This window comes from Corythoichthys intestinalis, chromosome 11 (genome assembly GCF_030265065.1).
Source record: "Corythoichthys intestinalis isolate RoL2023-P3 chromosome 11, ASM3026506v1, whole genome shotgun sequence".
NCBI classification, from domain to species: domain Eukaryota; kingdom Metazoa; phylum Chordata; class Actinopteri; order Syngnathiformes; family Syngnathidae; genus Corythoichthys; species Corythoichthys intestinalis.
Window position 1 is genome coordinate 49,474,088 of NC_080405.1, and position 20,301 is coordinate 49,494,388.

The 20,301-nt window shown below is 37.7% G+C and overlaps 2 protein-coding genes across 2 annotated transcripts in view; one reads left to right on the forward strand and one right to left on the reverse strand.

Moving 5' to 3' along the window:
- The window catches only part of ctso (cathepsin O), a 28,252-nt gene extending 24,727 nt beyond the window's left edge, over nt 1–3,525 (reverse strand). The window contains exons 1-2 of the mRNA XM_057850389.1: nt 3,208–3,525; nt 3,023–3,128 (exon numbers count right to left, since the gene is read on the reverse strand). Coding sequence (XP_057706372.1) covers nt 3,023–3,128; nt 3,208–3,405 — 304 coding nt within the window. The 5' untranslated portion in view covers nt 3,406–3,525. The remainder of the gene's footprint in view (nt 1–3,022; nt 3,129–3,207) is intronic.
- Nucleotides 3,526–5,224: 1,699 nt separating this feature from the next.
- On the forward strand, nt 5,225–20,229 carry asb5a (ankyrin repeat and SOCS box containing 5a). The gene is made up of 8 exons (XM_057849667.1): nt 5,225–5,249; nt 5,302–5,568; nt 11,743–11,822; nt 13,899–14,006; nt 14,079–14,229; nt 15,330–15,464; nt 18,391–18,582; nt 18,643–20,229. The coding sequence occupies exons 1-8, from the start codon at nt 5,225–5,227 to the stop codon at nt 18,768–18,770; spliced, it is 1,086 nt and encodes a 361-aa protein (XP_057705650.1). The 3' UTR covers nt 18,771–20,229.
- The last annotated feature ends 72 nt before the right edge of the window (nt 20,230–20,301 follow it).

A 20,301-nucleotide genomic window follows, 5' to 3' on the forward strand; every position in this document is an offset into this window, starting at 1 on the left:
ACTCCTTTTTTGCCCTGGTTGTGTGTTTGGGATCAATGTCATGCTGAAAGAGCCAGCCACGTCTCATCTTCAATGCCCTTGCTGATGGACGGAGATTTTCACTCAAAATCTCTCGATACATGGCCCCATTCATTTTTTCCTTTACACAGATCGGTCGTCCTGGTCCCTTTGTAGAAAAACAGCCCCAAAGCATGATGTTTCCACCCCCATGCTTCACAGTGAGTATAGACCCTGCTCACCTACGTCACAAAATGACGTGTCGCTGTACCCGGCCGCCATATTGTCCGTATTTTTAGACTTATTCTCATTGTTTTCAATTAGTCGTGCAAGTTATAGAGCAATTCATGGAAGCCCGGTGTTATCGGACGCTGTAAACTCATTGGATGCGTTGCATAAAAGGCGTTATGTGGAAAAGCTTCAGTTTATCCATTCGCCAGATCCATATTTGATGCCTAAATTAATGTTTTTCGACCCGCTGTCTTCGCCGTCTTTGCCTGACCCTGATATTTACAACTATCTTGTCCACACAAAATCAGACTATTCTCACGAAAGTTTGAAAAACTTTAAGAGCTTGGAGGCTTATAAATACTTTGTTGCTGGTTGGGTGAAACAGGTCCTCATCCACGAAAATTCGGCAGGAATCTATCGTGTGCTCGGGAAGGTGAGTTACGAAATTTTCAATTCAAAATCTTTTGTTCTTGCTAACATCCACTGTCAAGTCTAATGTATTTCATGTCATTTGTCAATGGAGCTAGGGCTTTTAATGTTTATATGGTTTAGCGATAGCACTCTCACTACATACATATATAATATGTAATAAATATGAAGTGCGATAGCACTACTCCAGATTGTCCCTAGTTGAATTTATTTTTTGGCTTTTGACCTCAATAGTGAAATTGTAAATGAATTGTATGACAACTGTCTGATTATCCCCTTATAATTATATATTTTCAGGTAGTTCATTCACAACGTCTGAGTGTATGTTGTCGGCGATTAGCCTAGCAATGATCTTAATTGTGGTTGTCAGCCCAAAACCCTCTAAATATATATTAAATGCATCTTACCAGATATAAAATGACTACTACATAATCCGTGGTAGTCGTTTGGAGCCCAGTTTTCTCGTCGAATTGCAGCAGTCAATCTCGGTCTCCTCTCCGGGTCTCTCGGAATACGGTAAAACTTCAAGTCTCTCCGTCTATCTTCTGTTTTTGCAACCGACCGCCACGCACAATGTTAATGAGCAGAAAAACACGCCATAATAGGAGGAATTTACGAAGCGCTAATGCATTAACATGACGAGTATATGGACAACATGGCGCGGGGGCGTGGCTGTGACGTCACGTGAGTAGGGTCTATAGTGTTCTTCGGATGCAATTCAGTATTCTTTATCCTTCCAACACGAGAACCTGTGTTTCTACCAAAAAGTTCTATTTTGGTTCATATGACCATAACACATTCTCCCAGTCCTCTTCTGGATCATCCAAATGCTCTCTAGCGAACCGTAGACGGGCCTGGACATGTACTGGCTTCAGCTGGGGGACATGTCTGGCAGTGCAGGATTTGAGTCCCTGGCGGCGCATTGTGTTACTGATCGTAGCCTTTGTTACTGTGGTCCCAGCTCTCTGTAGGTCATTCAATAGGTTCCCCTTGTGGTTCTGGGATTTTTGCTTACCGTTCTTGTTATCATTTTGACACCACGGAGTGAGATCTTGCATGGAGCCCCAGCTCAAGGGAGATTATCAGTGGTTTTGTATGTCTTCCATTTTCTAATAATTGCTCTCACAGTTGATTTCTTTACACCAAGCATTTTACCTATTGCAGATTCAATCTACCCAGCCTGGTGCAGGTCTACAATTTTGTCTCTGGTGTCCTTCGACAGCTCTTTGGTCTTGGCCATAGTGGAGTTTGGAGTGTGACTGACTGAAGTTGTGGACAGGTGTCTTTTATACCGATAAGTAGTTAAAACAGGTGCCATTAATACAGGTGCCTGGAGCCTCGTTAGACCTCGTTAGAAGAAGTTAGACCTCTTTGACAGCCAGAAATCTTGCTTGTTTGTAGGTGACCAAATTCTTATTTTCCACTGCAATTTGGAAATAAATTCTTTAAAAATCAAACAACGTGATTTTGTTTCTCCCCCCCCCCCCCCCCCACATTCTGTCTCTCATGGTTGAGGTTTACCCATGTTACAATTACAGGCCTCTCTAATCTTTTCGAGTAGGAGAACTTGCACAGTTGGTGGTTGATTAAATAATTATGTGCCACACTGTATCAGTTAGCGTCCGCACATCATCAAAAACAATCACATAAACTGGCTCCAAGTATTCGCCCACAATTGTTCAACCAAAATGGTGCCATTCGTTCATGCTACGTTTGTGCTGTAAAAAATTGTAGGTAGGTAAATTGTGGTATTGAGATATTAATTTCGACTGATGACGTCAATTGCAGTACCGCCCTTGTGTCTGATGAAGCGTACCAACTCTATTAATAACAGAGGGGTGTCCAAACAACTAGCACAAACGAATAGCACCCCTTCGGGTCTATTTTGCAGTAAATTAGGGGTTGTGATTGACATCATCTGTTGAAATTAAAACTCCATATCTATAAAACGATGGATGCATAAAGAATGGCACCATTTTGGGTCCATTTCGCAATAAATGGCAAAAACAAATATTTTTACAGCACAAATGTAGCACACACGATTGACATCATTTTTAGCTATTTTTTAATCAAAATTGGGGATTGGTTAACCTCAGATTGACCGATAAAACAGCACTAACAATTTTTTTTTTTCAGCACAAACGAATGAAATTGTTTTAATTTTTCGTTATAAATTTGCTTTATGAGTTCATATTTCTCCCCCCAAAAATGAATTCATTTGAAAAACCCGATCTAATTTGACCCGATTCCAGTCCTCTGAAAATTATGTGATCGGGCAAAATTTCCGATTACGTTATCGAATTGGGGACATCCCCAGTAATTTCTAGTTTCACATGCAACGGAACAATATCCCAGCTCATCCTACCTCGGAATTCCTTGGGTGAAAGGGAGGAGAAGTGGTTTATTCCATACTTAGCAGACTGAGGTTTAGTTGAAAATGAGTTCAGGTACGCATGACGCGTCGTAGCATCCTGAGTTGACAGAATTCAAATTCAACTCGTAAAGTTTCCGGGTTGTACGTAGTGGGCGTGGCCGTTATTAATTTCTTACCTGAAAACAGCGATTGAAGCGCTCAAACTCATCTTTGCCTTCGTACATGAGGCGGCAACGACCCTCAGATGGAGTGAAATCGTCCAGCACGTCGTTCATGTGCTTCAAGTGCGCGTCCCAACTTTTCATTTGGCAACACAGCGGGACGACGACGACGAAAACTGTAACCATGGTAACAGTGTAGCGGCCCACCTTCATTTTGGGTCCTTAAAGATCGCGCGACGACAATGAAAAATATGCCAGTGATCTGGTCACTTCAATCTCAGGGCACTGTTTTAATAGCAAATGTTCTTCTTCTGGAGGAGTTGGGCAGAAGTGAAGTTGCACAAGCGGAAGTAAGAACGTCACGAAAGAGAAACCTTTGATTGGAGCTGACTGCAATCCTCCTAACGACCACTTGAGGGAAACATTTCTAAAAGAACAGTGCATATTCTGAATGGTAGTTAATTAGGTTGAGGATATATAAAATCCATTTTGCCACACACCAAATTAAAATGCCACATGCCAAAAGCCATTTCGCAACATACCAAATAAAAATACCACATACCAAATATAAACGCCACATGCCAAAAGCTATTTTTCCTCGTAACAAAAAAAAAAAATGCTACATGCCAAAATCCATTTTACCATATCCCAAATTAAAATGCCACATACCAAAATCAATTTTGCCACATACCAAAAAAAAACAAAAACAAAACAAAAAAAAAAGCCACATGCCAAAATCCATTTTGATACATACCAAAAAATAAATGAATAAATAAATAAAATAAAATAAATGACATATGCCAAAAGCAATTTTGCTATATACCAAATACCACTTTTTGATCTCGGCCCTGTATTATACTGTATTTGACATCAAAATGAATAAAAGGATAAAATACAAATTTGTTATTATTTAAAATCAAAATGCATTGATGATGTCAAAATCTAGAAACCCAGGTTTTACATTTTTTTGGTACAAGTTTTATTTTGAATTATTTTTCTATGTTTTCTTATTTGTCATTTTAGCTTTTTAGTTTTTTTTTTATTTTTATTTTATTTTTTGTTACTTTAAATTATTTTCTATCCCAAATAAAAATGCCACATACCAAAATCAATTTTGCCACATACAAAAAAAAAAAAAGCCACATGCCAAAATCCATTTTGCAACATACCAAAAAAATGACACGTGCCAAAATCCCTTTTGCCACACACCAAAAAATGCCACATACCAAATAAAAATGGCACATACCAAAATCAATTTTGCTAAATACCAAAAAAAAAAAAAAAAAAAAAAGCCACATGCCAAAAGAAAATGCCACATGCCAAAATCCATTTGCCACTTACCAAATACCACTTTTCGTTCTCGGCCCTGCTGTCTATTTGACATCTAAATAAATAAAAGGATAAAATACAAATTTGTTATTCAATTAAATCAAAATGCATTGATGTCAATTTCAAAATCTAAACACCCGGATTTTACTTTTTTTTGGTACAAGTTTTTTTTTTTTTTTTCCCGTTTTCTTATTTATCATTTTAGTTTTGTTGTTGTTGTTGTTGTTTTTTTACTTAAAATTATTTTCTATATTTTCTTCTATTTATATATTTTTTCTTTTAATCTTTTATTAGATATTTTTTTAAAATTTAGGATATTCCAATTTTTAGATGCATTTTTCCAATTAAATTTTCCATATATTTTTTTGAATTATCATTATTTTCATGTATTTATATATTCCTCCAATGCGTTTTGTTATGTACTTGTTAAATGTACATTCAAACATTAATGGATTAATAAAAGACAGTGAATAACATTCCGTGAGTATCAATATTTGAATCGCACGTTTTGGGATTTTGCCCAAGAGATACTCTAATGAATTATGAAAGTTCTGCCTATAATATTGGACTGGCCCAATGTCTACCTTGTAACTAAATCTTAATTTTTTATCATAGGTTACTACTGAAGTTATCCCACTCTATAGTTCTCAGCTGTGTGATGTTGTATTTTCATATGGATTGTTAATAATAGCACTCCACAATAATGTTGTTGCACGAAGTCCCTGCAGGCAACAGCTGCCGGGAACTTTTTCCATTCTGTTTTTCTCCCCCTTTGGACAGTGTGTCCCGCCTTCACCGTCACAGAAGCCGAGGAAATGTCAGACGCAGCGCAGCAGCTGGCCGGCAGCGGCGCCGCTGCGGCGGGTGACAACAAGCCCTTCACGGCCCACCTGTCCAATGTCTACCTCAGTATATTGGCGCTGTTTTGCTTCAAACTCTTCGTCAAGATCTCCCTCAACCTGCTCACTTACTTCTACATCGTCCGCGGCAACCGCAAGGAAGCAGCCAGAATATCCGCAGAGTTTTACGACTATGCTCAGCAACGCAGTGAGTCCGCAAACTTTGCGCCTACAGGAGATATGTAGATGATAATGCAGGAAATATGATAATTAGACCTGTTCTATTTCGTTATGCATTATAGTCAGTGAACACCTTTATGCCTGAATAGACTTTAAAGTCATTGGCTGCAATTGACGGCCCTAGACGTCCAATCCAAGTGGACTGGAAGGGGCGAAGGGCCGTCAATTGATGTTTTTAATGCATGTAATTCTTCATTTACTAACTAACACATCACATACTTTGTGAGTATATACCTGGGCAGGCAGTGAATGAGTTAACAAATATACATAAAAAAAAAAAACACTGGAGTAGCAATCCATAAGTATGTGAAAATAAAATAATAATAATTAAAATAAATATAGAAAATTAAACACACAAAAAATACAACTAAAAAGACACAAATTAAATTTAAAAAAAAAAAGAATAAAATTTAAATAAAAGAATTAAGAAAACCTTTTTTTGTTGAAAAAAAAAAATCAGTCAAAAAAAAAGAAATTAAAATTTCCTTCTGTATTTTTTTTAAATTCACCATTTTTTCCCCTACTTTTATTATTTATCTTCATATGTTTTAAGTTTTAGGATTTTCTCATTTTTAGAGATTTCCCAGATAGCAGACCGATGTTGAAAAGATGTTGGATCAACATTCCGGTTTCCATCTTATATCGTTGAAGCAATGTCACTTTTTCACCCTCAGTTAATGTTGTTTCAACGTTGAAATCCTTACAAAACCTAAACACCATTTCGATTATTAATAATATTGGAACAACGCTGAATCAATGTTATGTTTTCGACCAAAACGCCCGCTCATCCATAATTTAATGACTTTTCAATCATATGTCCCGGTCAATCATAAATCAACTATTTGTCAACATTAGTTCATCAACTATAAAACAATGTTAACCCAACCATCGCCTGACGTGCCATATAACAACGTCGTTTCACCATCACTTGACGTCGAAAATTTCGATGTCAACCATACTGATGATTTTGCTGATAAATCAATGTCGGTCTGCAATCTGGGTTAAATTTGCCATATTTAGCATTTTCTTTAGAGACAAACTATGATTATTGGCTTGAGTATTCCTCAAATGCTTAATGTATATTTGTTAAATGTTTATTTAGCATCAAGGGGTCAATTATGTCCGCTTTTAGAAATGATGAGTGGTCCCAAACTTAGTTCTAATCAGCTTAATGTCAACTTTACATTTTTTTATGACTGCAGCAAGACGCTGCAAGGCTGGCAGCTCCTTTTATCTCATGTATTAATAGAACACACGCACGAACGTACAAATGCACGCTGGCATGGGCGCACACGCACGCACTGGCCTAGTTTCCATTCGCAGCCATTCCAGTGAAACCCCCCTCCCACTCCGAGGAGACATCAAATCAACATTTGTTAAGAGCCGTGAAAAGGTTTAATTAAAGAATGTTTTTTTTTAATTCTACGAAAAGAATCTGAAAACTTTGAAGGAGTTGTATATTTCTTGTGAAAATACGGCATTCTTTCAAGGAAATAGTGGTTAGAGTTGTATTTTAAAATATTGCATGATTGATTATATATTGATTTTGAACGTCCTGATTTTAAAAGAACAACTTTACTGTATGCATTGTTTAAAATATATCTTTTCCAAAAAGTCATATATAATTTTAAAAAGCCCCTTTCACACATACCTAAACTCCGGTTAATTCCCGGGATTTAAATGGGTAGCCCTTATGTGTGGAAGCAATTACGCCAATAGCAGGCGACTCACTCAATCACGCCCGCTTAACATCAGTGCACCAGATGCGGCCTGGATCAGCACAATGACAGTCCAAATGAGAGGTTACGCACTGTTCCGGGGCGGACCGTGCAGACCGCACGCATTAAAAATCTGAAATTTAACACTAGAAAACCCAGCAGAGGCCGACTTGGCCTTTCCCAAGACAAACACTCCTAATATTCCCTAGCAATGGCTGATTTGGCCTCTCCTCCGTGACTCATGTGATAGTTTGTGTCAGTTCAAGTCAGGCTACATTTGTTTAATTACATTTATTTATGAAGTTTGACACTTTTTACACATTTTTTAATTCATTTCTCTTATACTCCACACACAACGACAGAAAGAATGACCCAAATGTGTACATTGTTTTGAAGAAGAAAAAAAAAGCGTTTTAAAACTGCAATTTGAGTGTAAAGCAGAAATTGTGTCTATAGTTTAGAAGGACTGAATCATGGAGTATGGATTGTGGTCATTGTGTCTGAAGTTAAGGTATGTCTAGTGGTTGAATTTCCATATGAACGGCTGTTGTCTGTCCGTTCAAAAGCACTTGGGTCATTTTTGCCACCTCTGGGTTTTCCCAGGGAGAGGCCATATCGGCCATTGTTTGGGACTAGTAGGAGTACCAGAATTCTCTTGGACTTCTAGTGTTAATGGTCGACGTGTTTCGTCACTGTCAGCACGCACCTGAAAGGCAACTAAACAGAAGCGCACGCAGGAGTCATGACACATCAGCGGACGGCAAATTTGTATGGTAAGTGCTTTATTCAAAGTCATAATTGCGTTTTGAAGTCACTGCTTGACTGTTAAAAAAAGTTAATCAACCGAGCGTTAATAATATGGCCCGTGTATTCATGTGATCTGCCATGTCTGCAAGTTAAATTGTATAACAACATACTGTATGGAGGGAGAAGGCATTTACTCTATGTTGATGTAAATGTTTCAATTTTTCTGTTTGAATACTATTATTCAAACAGAGCCCCTCCTCCTTGTGTTTGTGTATTTGTGTCACTGCCTTGATTGCACAGATGGGTGAGTCAGGTGCCACTGATCATCTTCAGCAACTTACTTAAAACGGTCATTGGCCTCACACCATCACCAGATCAACAACTGACTGACGTGACTCTTAGCTAACAAAGAATCTGGTAATCCTGATACTGAGCTCACTTATGTTTTTATTTCCTCGTAGTTCCCGTACAGCTTTCCTGCCAGAACGCCTGCCTGCCCGTTCACCGGATTCTTCGGACACTATCTGCCACTCCGTTTCATCGTCAATGAACTCTTTTTGCCACTGCCAGTTTGCCTCTGACTCGTAAAAATAGGTCATCTGGAATGTGGAGCTGTTTGTTCCAATTAAAATAATTTGTGAAAAACAATGTATTTTATGGTGCATTAATGTGAGCATTAATAAATGGTATGAAAAACAATGTGTGTTGTTATTATTGCTTTTTAATAGAAAAATTTAATTTGAAATATAAACACAATACAGTATAATATATTGAACAAAATGGACCCCAAGCAGTTTTGATACAAATCTTGCCCAGATTGGATAACATCTATGCCACATCCGGGCCATGCATTAATGTAGTGTCTCCTAATTTGGAACAGTTCTGGCCCAAAACTGGTTGCTGATTCAGCAAGTAACTCCATACTGAGTTTGGGCCATTGTTAGAAAGACACTGGGGCATATGAGTTTAACAAAATTGGGCCAAAATTTGCAGTACATCTGGCCCATGTCCGCTCCAGTTATATTTTACTATCTGGGTTCCCAGGTCGACTGATATGGAGATGAACTAGACATTTACCGGGTCGTGTCTTAGTATAATGTCCTTGACTTACCCAGGACCCAGAATGTGTGAAAGCAGGCATCTAATTCCCGGGTCACAGCGCGAAGGCTGATGACGTAAATATCATGGCGGGTCGATCGTCAATTCCTCTTTCTTCGCTGTAAGATGAAAAGCGCGAAACAAACATCGCAATTATCAACATGGCAAACTAGAAATAGCAAAATTACAATGGAAATATAACGAAATTAAATTGCTACTGGATCGTACAACTGATGAAGAGACAGTCAATCGTCCAATTTGGAAATGTGTGGTTTATTTTGTTCCCCATGCAGGCCAAAAATTACGTAATGTCCGGGTTATAAATTTGTGCAAGCCGCCCTCCCCGCATAGAGAGCGTCGAGTCGCCAACACGGGACAAGTCTGAAAGTGTGCATAAATACATCTATAGCATATGTACATATACCATAGACTTCATAATATATTGACGGGGCACGGGGCCGATTAATAGGGGGCCTATCTCCGTCAAAGCTGACCGAGTGGAAACACAGACAAAGAGCTTTTTACGTTGAAAATTCTTATGAAAAAATGCTTTAATCCCTGAATTCTTTATAGTTATGGACGTAAAACAGTCTCGATTCTTGGTTAAAAGCAAAAAACCGAGCAGTTAGCACTTATTTTACGTAAATATGTCGAATGTGCTGCTAGTCTTTAAGCCACTGTGGCGACGCCTTATCACCACAAAGAGCTATTCACTTTGAAAATTCTTGTGAATAAATTTGTAAATTCCTGAATTCTTTATCAATATGGACGTGAAACAGTCTCGATTTTTTGTTAGAAGAACAAAGAACTGGGCAGTTAGAATTTATTTTACATAAATATGTCGAATGTGCTACTAGTCTTAAAGCCACTGTGGCGCCACCTTATCACCATAAAGAGCTTTTTACCTTGAAAATTCTTGTGAATAAATTAGGGCTGTCAATCGATTAAAATATTCAATCGAGTTAACCACAGCTTAAAAATTAAATAATCGTAATTAATCGCAATTCAAAACCATCTATAAAATATGCCATATTTTTCTGTAAATTATTGTTGGAATGGAAAGATAAGACACAAGACGGTTATTTACATTCAACATACTGTACATAAGTACTGTATTTGTTAATCATGACAATAAATCAACAAGATGGCATTAACATTAACATTCTGTTAAAGCGATCCATGGATAGAAAGACTTGTTCTTAAAAGATAAATGTTTCTACAAGTTATAGAAATTTTATATTAAAACCCCTCTTAATGTTTTCGTTTTAATAATTTTTTAAACATTTCCAATCAAAAAAATAAACTAGTAGCTCACCATTGTTGATGTCAATAATTACACATTGCTCATAGTGCAATGTGGTAAAATCAGTCGCACCCAAGCGCCAGCAGAGAGCGAAAAAACACCAAAAAACACAAGTAACAAGTGGACATGGCGCTGAGCTGTCATTTTAATCTGTTTGAGCTGGGCATATGCGTTAATTGCATCAAATATTTTAACGTGATTAATTTAAAAAAATAATTACCACCCGTTAACGCGATAATTTTGACAGCCCTAGAATAAATGTGTAAATCCCTGAATTCTTTATCAATATGGATGTAAAGCATTTATTTTATGTAAATATGTCAAATGTGCTACTAGTCTTTAAGCCACTGTGGCGCCGCCTTGTCACCACAAAGCACTTTTTACGTTGAAAATTATTGTGAATAAACGCTTAAATCCCTGAATTCTTTATAGATATGAACGTAAAAAAGTCTCGATTCTTGGTTAAAAGCAAAAAAAAACGGGCAGTTAGTATTTATTTCACGTAAATATTGCGAATTATGACGCCAATGCCAAGCGGTTAATTTCTTACATTGATTTTTTTCACGTTTCAAAATGCATGCATGGTACGAAAAAATATAATAATTACCTTGAATCCTCGAACAAATCACTCCTGAGACAGTCCTTTCTATTTGTATGCGGTACAGCTTTCAGTCTTTTTCAACCTAAACCCGGCGTTGGATCACTGCATGTGTTTGAGAATGTGACCCTCATTATGTGTGTCCCTCATTATGAAGTCTATGAGTATACATTCAGACGAGTTTACAAAGGTTATTAGATTGTATTTTACTTTATTACGAAATACTTTATGCAAAAGACAAAAACAAACAGGCCGCTCGATAAGTTTCAGTTGTAGAGTTGTCAAAATGATTTAGCCTTTCTAAAGGTCATCTCCCATTTTGGTAAAGCTCTTGTAATAAATAAATCAGGTGAATTTACACGGGCATGTTGACATTTGTATCACTTATGCTTGACAATTTTCCAAAATAAATGAAGCGTAATTACATATCGAGTGTTCCGGTTGAGCGGCGTAAACACTTTAAATTGTGCACAAATGACAAGCCTCACCTTAGTGATTAACCTTGTTATATTTCTTTGGTTTGTCAAGCACTATTACACGTGCGATGAAGCGTAGCATGATTGGCCACTGTGGTAAACATCTGGTGTGTTGTAAGGGAAAATCAGCATTCACGCCTGACTAATCAATCAATGAAGGAATGGGTGGATGCTCTAATGGACGCATCTTTGCTGCCCGCAGGTTCTTGGACGGACCGCTCGCCGCTCCACGAAGCCGCTTCTCAGGGTCGCCTACTCGCCCTGAGGACTCTCATCGTGCAAGTGAGGATGGACAGCGGTGTCATAGGAGTGTCATAAGACCGTCATAATTATGACATGACACTGTCATGAGCATTAAAGAGCATACGACAGGAGAAAAAAAGTCTTAAATAGCATTATTATGTGAATTAGGATCATATTTTGAGATGATTCGACTATATACAACAATTTAGCAAAGCGCAGATGACGAGAAATTAGTCTTTTAATCTGCCGGTTAGCCACGCCGACCATTATAGGGCTCTAGCGTCCCCAACAGGTGGATGACGTCAGCGGGTGACTAGGCTCATCGGTTTTACTATTCAGCCCATTGAGGGGGAATTATTCAGAACGAGGAAAACGCGACGAAGAGAGTCGCAAAATGTCATCGTTTCAGTCTCTCTACTCCAATATTTTTACAGGATATTCTTTTTATCCAAGTATTTTTCCACAATAGCTAAACAAATGGCTTGAGAAGGACCAGTCAGCCCGTCGAGGGGGAAGTATTCACAATGAGGAAAACGCGACAAAGAGAGCTGCAAAATGTCATTGTTTCTGTCTCTTTACTTCAATATTTTTACACGATATTCTATTTATCCAAGTATTTTCCCCAATTGCTAAATAAATGGCATGGTCATGACAAATAACAGTCTTGTGCTAAATGGAATATGAAATAATAAAAATGGACTTATTCAGGATGACATGGCAAATTTACTCCATAATGGTCAAAACTGTCGACTTCACCTTTACTGTCGCACCTCCCGAACGATATTTTATGATACCTAAATCAGACATATGTCATTTCCCTTCCTCGGCTTCGGAGAATGTAAACAAACCAAGAGGCGTGACAGCTAGCCGACATGCTAACCCGAACCGAGTGATGTTTCAAAGTCTTCGAAGCGGAAAAGCACACATAATTAGCCCGGATTATTTGACATGATGACTGTTTTCGATTGTGATCGCGGACCCGGCACACCGCCCGGCGGAGAGCAATTTATAGCTCGTTCCCTGGAGGAGGGCGGCTGCAGTTGTTGTGCAGCTAACGTGCAGCTAATGTGCATGAGGAGAGATTTTTACATGCCCATCAATGATCAAACATAAGTAGTCCTTTATTTAAAGAAAGTTTGTAGTGTTTACTTTGTAATCGCTGTATTCGTATTTGACATAATACAAAACAAGATGTTTACTCACTTCCTCGTAAATCCAATGGTCCCACAGTAGTAGGGCTTGTTTTGGCCAATATCCACGGTAAATGGGAACCTTTTGAAACTCCAAAAAGGCGCATACGCCTCTCCCTCATAAAGCAAGATTTTTCTGCAGCCGTTTGGCTGGCCTGATTCGAAAAATAAACGTATTAATCCGCAAAATCAGCTGAATCCTTAGTCCTCATACACAACAGTATGGCTGTATAGTGAAGAGGACACCTTCAACCATACACGTCACAGTGCCCTCCTCCTCAATGCAAGACCGAAGCCGGAAGTCACTCATTTTCATGGCGCGGGATCCAAAAAAACTAAATAAATATAGCGATCGCTTCCACACACATCCAAGCGGTCCATATCATTCAGGAGCATAAAATACCGCGTTTATTATGAAATAAACATGCTTTTTCATGTCACATGCACTTTAATGAATGCAAATGACGGATGTCATTTAGTGTTATCTGGCAAATTATCTCAATTTTGAATGGCTGCAACAGATCACAGCTGTACATAATGGAGTTAGTGACAAAATTTGCCAGAAGACACTAAATGACATCTGTCATAATCATTCATTAATGCCCATGACAATGTCATGTCATGGTTATGACGGTCTTATGACAGTCTTATGCCGCCGCTGTCAAATAAGGTGCTACTTATTTACCCAAATAAATCAACAAATAAGCCGCATTGGACTATAAGCCACAGGATTCAAAATTAGGGTAGAAAAGCGTCTTATAGTCCGAAAATTACAGTAACTTTTAATTAATGTGAGCTAAAGAGTTAACTCCTACAGCCTTAAAATTCACCATTGAGATGATCAAAAAGTCACTTTTTGTCAATTGCTGTCCAATGTAATGACCACTATCCTTGCAAGGGTTATTATGTGTATTTCCTGTTACAGGGTCACAATGTGAACAGCGTGACCATCGACCAGGTGACCCCTCTCCATGAGGCCTGCCTTGGAGACCATGCACCATGCGCGAGAGCCCTCATCGACGCTGGCGCTGACGTCGGTGACTTAAGAAAAATATAGCGACCTCAAACACTTTCTCGAAGGTAAAGTTAACAGAGGTGTTTACAGGTCAACGCCTCAACGGTTGACGGCGCCACGCCACTGTTGAATGCCTGCGCCGTGGGCAGTGTGGCCTGCACCGAGGTCCTCCTGGAAAACGGCGCCAAAGCTCAAAGTTTCGTGCACCGGCCGTCGCCCATCCATGAAGCAACGAGCAGAGGTCAGTTTGCGTTGGTCAATGTTTTCCCAAAAACATAAGTCATAGTTTCAGAAAAAATATTTTGAGAAAAATGTATAAATATGCACTGCAAGTGGCTGGCAACCAATTCAGGGTGTACCTCGCCTACATACTCATAGTTACGCAGCTGCGATATGCTCCAGCGCCCACGTGACTTTCATGAGGACAATTGATAGATGAATGGAAATCTGAAAATTGTTTTGTTTTTCCAATCAGGTTTTTGTTTCATTTTTTTTTTAAAGGTGACGGTTGGAAAATCACAATAAATAATCTCATACATTCAACAAAAGAAATTCAATTTTTTTTGGGGGGGGTGGGGGTCTCATATTATGGGGAAAATTGCATGTAATGCATTGCATTGTATGCAAAATTGGTTCTTGCCAAAGTGACATTTTTTGCCTCTCATAACTCGTACTGTAATTGCACATTACAACCAATGTTTTCAACAGTCCGATGTACAGTATTGGATTGTTATTGTTGCAAATTCTCTAAGAACAATTATAAAAGTCCGATATACAGAAAATTGATATATTTTGTCGGGAAAATAGGTATAAAATTTTATTTAAAAAAAAAAAAAAAAAAAAGAATTTTCAATAGTTTATTAAAAAAAAAAAAATGTGGAAAAAAAAAATTGCTGATAAATTTGTTAAATGAACAAAAATCCAATATCGTATTTTTGATTTAATAGTTTAAACATTTTGGATTTAAAGAGTAATATATTTTGTGGGAAATTTTGTATGGGTGTAAAAGTTGTTTTTTTTTCATCTTTGAGGAAAAAATCTGATGAGGGTATGATATATATTTTTTAGGAAAAATGTAATATTAAGGAAAAAAATCTATTGAAAAAAAGAAATAATAAATTCTCAAGTAAAATTGTTCTACATTATATTTTACAATTATTTTATAATTTCAGGAAAAAACTTTGTTTTACATTTCATGGAAATTGAGTACTTTTGAGGGACGACGCCATCTGTAAAGCAGTAAATTTACAAGAAATAATTCTTATATTTGCACAAAATAGTATGTATTTTTGAAAGAAAAAATTATGAATTCACCTAAAATGCTTGAATCATTCTGTCAAGGACACTGCAGTTGTGTAGAGGTTCTGCTGGCGTGGGGTGTCGATGTAGACATGGACATTCCTCACTTGGGCACACCACTTTACACCGCCTGTGTCTACAAGGAGCTGGAGTGCGCCAGGAAACTCTTGAGGGAAGGTTTGTTCATTTGATTTGTACAGATTCATCGTTTTGCAATGTTCCCTGATGCATTGTTCTTTTTTCCCCCATGATTTCACCTGTTCTTTTAGAAAAACGGTCCAAGCTATTCATGTCATCTTGCCCCTTTATAACCTATTCTCAGCTATTTTTGAAAAACTCACCTATCATCTCTGTATATTGTAGTGTTGCACCAAAACGATATTGGTACTGATACAGCATTAAAATGAAGTCATCGCCATTGAGACTACTAAGAAATAATGTGCCGATGATGTGCAATATGTACTTTTCGGGATCTTTTTTCCGACGACTAGTTACCCTACCCGAGACAGCTGCCATTTATGCACACCGTCTTAAAAAATGAGCACTTGTGTCCCTTTTCAAGATGATAATAGATGTCCAACCTGTGGCGTCCAATCATCGTTCTGTGAATTTCAATGATTTTTTCTTTTTCTTTTTTTTTTAAACTGTCCTGTTCAGCTGTTTGACACAGAGAATGGAAGTCTAAGTGCCCGGATAGTCTGAACAGTTTTAATGTTTCACATTGAGAGTCTGACTTACTCCCACTGTGATCATTCAACATACCTCGTTTATTATGACAAAGCAGCGAACAGGAAGGGGTTATGGGGGGACAGAAGAAAAGAAACACAAGAGAAGAAAGAAAAACACAAATTACAAGAAGAAATACCATGTGGGGGCCTGTTGACCAGGGAGAGAGGTGGACAGGGGTGTCTTTGAGCTAAGTGATTGAAAGGGGGTAGAGTGTACACAAATCAGCTTTGTGATCTAGAAACCAGTAATCGTGTGAATCCTTTGTGAGTGTAAGCCCGTTGGCGACCGACAATTTCAATGATTTTTTCACTGGTAGACATCCAGTCCATTTGAAGCGGGAGGGTGACAGCAAATGACTTCAAATGGATTGGACTTCGAGCGCCATCAATGGCAGATAATGAGATAAGCAGTGTCTGACCAAGCCATGACAGAAAATACTTTACAGTCAAGTGAGTATGCAGTAATTTAGTATTGAAAGAAAGAAAAAAAGTGGTATCAGTGCAGTATCAGCACCAGCCTGGCGTCAAAATCGGTATCAGGAGTCCAAAAAATTGGCGTCGGTGCACCACTAGCATATTTCTCCACTTTCTATAACATTCATATATGCCAAACCTTCGAGACAAAACGATGATTTTAGGGCTGCAGCTATCGATTATTTAGGTAATCAATTTATTTTTCAATTAATTAGTTCAAATAACAGAGTCATCAGATTACGAACATTTAATGCATTGCAGAATAAAATTTAGTATATGTGAAACAAATAAACAAGTGTTGATGCTTGCAATAATATTTATTTTGGCTTGTTAAGATTACACTTTCAAAAGAGAATTAGATGCGAAAACAAAATAAAATTCCCAAGTAATTCTTCAAACTGCATAATTGAACTTTTCAAGATAATAAAAGATAAAGATTGGCACATTTCACAAGAGCAATAAATATAAATATTAAATATTAATATTAAATATTAATTAAAATACCTGAGCTGGGGCCTCAAACCATATAAAAAATAATACGGATCTAAGTACAATAAAAGAATGATTGGCTAACTTGGAAACCAAGTCTGCTAGCTTAAATGCTATAAAACGCTAACGTTTTTTTTTTTTTTTCTTTTACAATGCTCTTACAAATGGGTCAAACACATACAGTATTCCCACAACAACAACAAAAACAGCAAAATATACCTGTAAACTAAATTACAAGTGCATTAAAAAAGCATTAGCTCAAACAAAAATGTAGCTTATGTTGGTCTTAACAGGGAGCAGCTGGATTCAGCTATGTGAAATGAGTAATGTCATATTCACTGCTGCCACTAACGGGCAGTGTATCCACCAAAATCAATAAAACTAAATGCAAACACTTTCAAACAAACCATTACAACGCCACTTTAATTAAACGAATACTCGAAGCAACAAAATATAATTAGAATCTTTTTTCTAATCAAATTACTCAAGTTAATCGATTAATTGTTGCAGTGCTGGTAACGTCATGATCCATCCTTGACAAATCCTTTAACACATATTCCCACAAAAAAAAAAAAAACCTGCTAAATATACTTCTCAACTAAATAACGAATGCACAAACAAACATTAGCTCAAACAAAAACATGTTGGTCTTAACAGGGAGCAGCTGGATTTAACCATGTTAGGCAAGTTACAGTATATTCACTATTGCCACTAGAGGGCAGTGTATTCACCCAAATTAATAAAACTAAATGCAACACAGACGTTCAAAAGATGTCGGATAAACATTTCGCTGTCGATCTTATATCGTTCAATCAACGTCACATTTGCACCCTCAATTAATGTTGTTTCAACGTTGAAATCCTTACAAAACCTAAACGTCATTTTGATTATTATTAATATTGGAACAACTCTGAATTAATGTCATGTTTTCGACCAAACCGCCCGCTCATCCATAACTCAATGACTTTTCACTCAAAATCCCGGTCAGTCATAAATCAACTATTTGTCAACATTAGTTCATCAACTATAAAACAATGTTAACCCAACCATCGCCTGACATACCATAGAACATTGTTGTTTCAACGTCACTTGATGTCGAAAATTTCGATGTCAACCATACTGATGATTTTGATGGAAAATCAACGTTTATTCAATGTCGGTCTGCTATCTGGGAAACCATTACAACGTTACTCGAATTAAACAAATCCTCAAGGCAGCTAAATTGTATTTGAAGCTTTTTCTAATGGAATTACTCTAGTTAATTGATTAATCGTTGCAGCACTAGATGATTTTGAAATCACATTCATGTGTTTTGGCATCATGATGAATAGTTCCAGACAATTTAGTTGAAGGTAATCATTCAAATGCAGTCAGTTAGGATTAACTTTTGTTATCTTATGTATCCATTTCAGGCGCTAACGTCCAAAAAGGCAGATCACTGGACTCGCCTTTGCACGCGGCATCAGAGAAAGACTGCACGCCGGTGGTGAAACTGCTGTTGGACTTTGGCGCCGACATCAACGCGCGGGACGGCGAATGTCGACGGCCTGTAGATGTGGCCCCACCAAGTAGTTTGACTGAAAGCTTCCTACTCCTCTATGAAGGTAAATTTTGTTCGTTTATTCGTTGAACGCCCTTTTTATGTTTCCTTTCTATTTTTGCAGCTACACCGCGGCTGCTTAGTCAACTGTGTCGACAGTGCATCAGAATGTGCGTTGGCCGGGATCGACTTCACCTCCTTTGTCATCTTCCCTTGCCCGGTCGGATTCGGAATTTCCTGCAGTACCAGTGACAATGTCCGAAATGCAAAAGTGACTTTTTAATAGTTTGTATACAAAGAGCCACACATAGTAATACATGTCTAAGAGTGAGCCAGCACCAAATTCATTGTGGCAGTACACAGTGGCGCCACCAGGGGGTGGCCAAGGGTGGGGTTGGCCACCCCACTGGGCACCCCGCTTGCCAGTATATCGTTAGATTGTTGTATCATCAGTTATGCATTTCTTCCCTAATGAATGCATTTATTTTGTTTTGTTAAATGTAGAGCTGTCAAATTTATCACGTTAACGGGCGCTAATTTTTTTTTTTTTAAGTTAATCATGTAAAAAATATTTATCGCAATTAACGCATTCCCGGTACTATTCATTCACGCATTGCCGCAAACAGCCTACAATGGTGCAGTGTTACTTATATACAGAGATAAGAGGCAGAGTGGAGTAGATACAAGCATTCATTGGGGCCGTGCTTTTAATTGGCAAAAGCTTTGTCATCTCTCCCACAGCAGCTATAAATATTGTGGGAAGCGACGTGGGGAAGAATGACAGGAGTTGATCTTTTTCTTAACACCCTTTAGTGTACCCAACGCAGAGAAGATATAGCATTTCCAGCCACCACACACAGTCATGGTTGCACCACTTTCCATCATGCATTTGGGCAGAAACAGTTAAGTCGCTACAGTATCATTTACTGAAAGCTCAACAAATACACTAGATGGGAATATTTAGTCACAATATACAAACTCATATTTATCCTTTAAGAATTACAAGTCTTTCTATCCGTGGATCCCTTTCACAGAAAGAATGCTAATAAAGATAATGCCATCTTGTGGATTTATTGTTATAATAAACAAATACAGTGCTTATGTACAGTATGTTGAATGTATATATCCGTCTTATCTTTCCATTCCAACAATAATTTACAGAAAAATATGGCATATTTTAGAAATGGTTTGAATTGTGATTAATTACGATTAATTAATTTAAGCTGTGATTAACTCGATTAACATTTTTAATTGTTTGACAGCCCTAGTTAAATGTACACCTTATGCCTAATATATACATAACACAATAAAACAGAATTGTTGTAGAACTCAAAATGTTGACTGGACAGTTATGGACTATGCACATTAAATCATTAGTAACATCAAATATTACACAATACACCAACGCATATCAGTAGCCGTGTTCTTAAGTCTTTCTGATAATTTTCCCCTGACCTTTTTACTGCAATAATATAATGAAAACCTGAAATTATGGCTTTTATTTTTGGCCACCCCAAGATTTTAAGTGGCCCCATCTGGCCACCCCTATGAAAAATTTCTGGAGGCGCCACTGGCAGTACAAGTAGTTCAATGGTTAGTCACCAGAGATATTTATCAGAAATTCTACATTGAAAACGTATTATATTGCATATTATTAAGTATATTTTTGCATTGTAGATTGTTACAAACGCAATAAAACGCTTTATTTTATACTAGCATCGTGTGAATCGTGAAAATTTTAAAAATGGACAAATTCCATGTGATAGTTCCACATTTGACCACG

Coding starts and splice junctions, on each gene's coding strand:
- asb5a (XM_057849667.1), top strand. CDS start 5,225: ATGTTGTTGCACGAAGTCCCTGCAG. Junction 5,250..5,301: donor GTTGCACGAAGTCCCTGCAG/GCAACAGCTGCC, acceptor CCCTTTGGACAG/TGTGTCCCGCCTTCACCGTC. Junction 14,230..15,329: donor CCATGAAGCAACGAGCAGAG/GTCAGTTTGCGT, acceptor CATTCTGTCAAG/GACACTGCAGTTGTGTAGAG.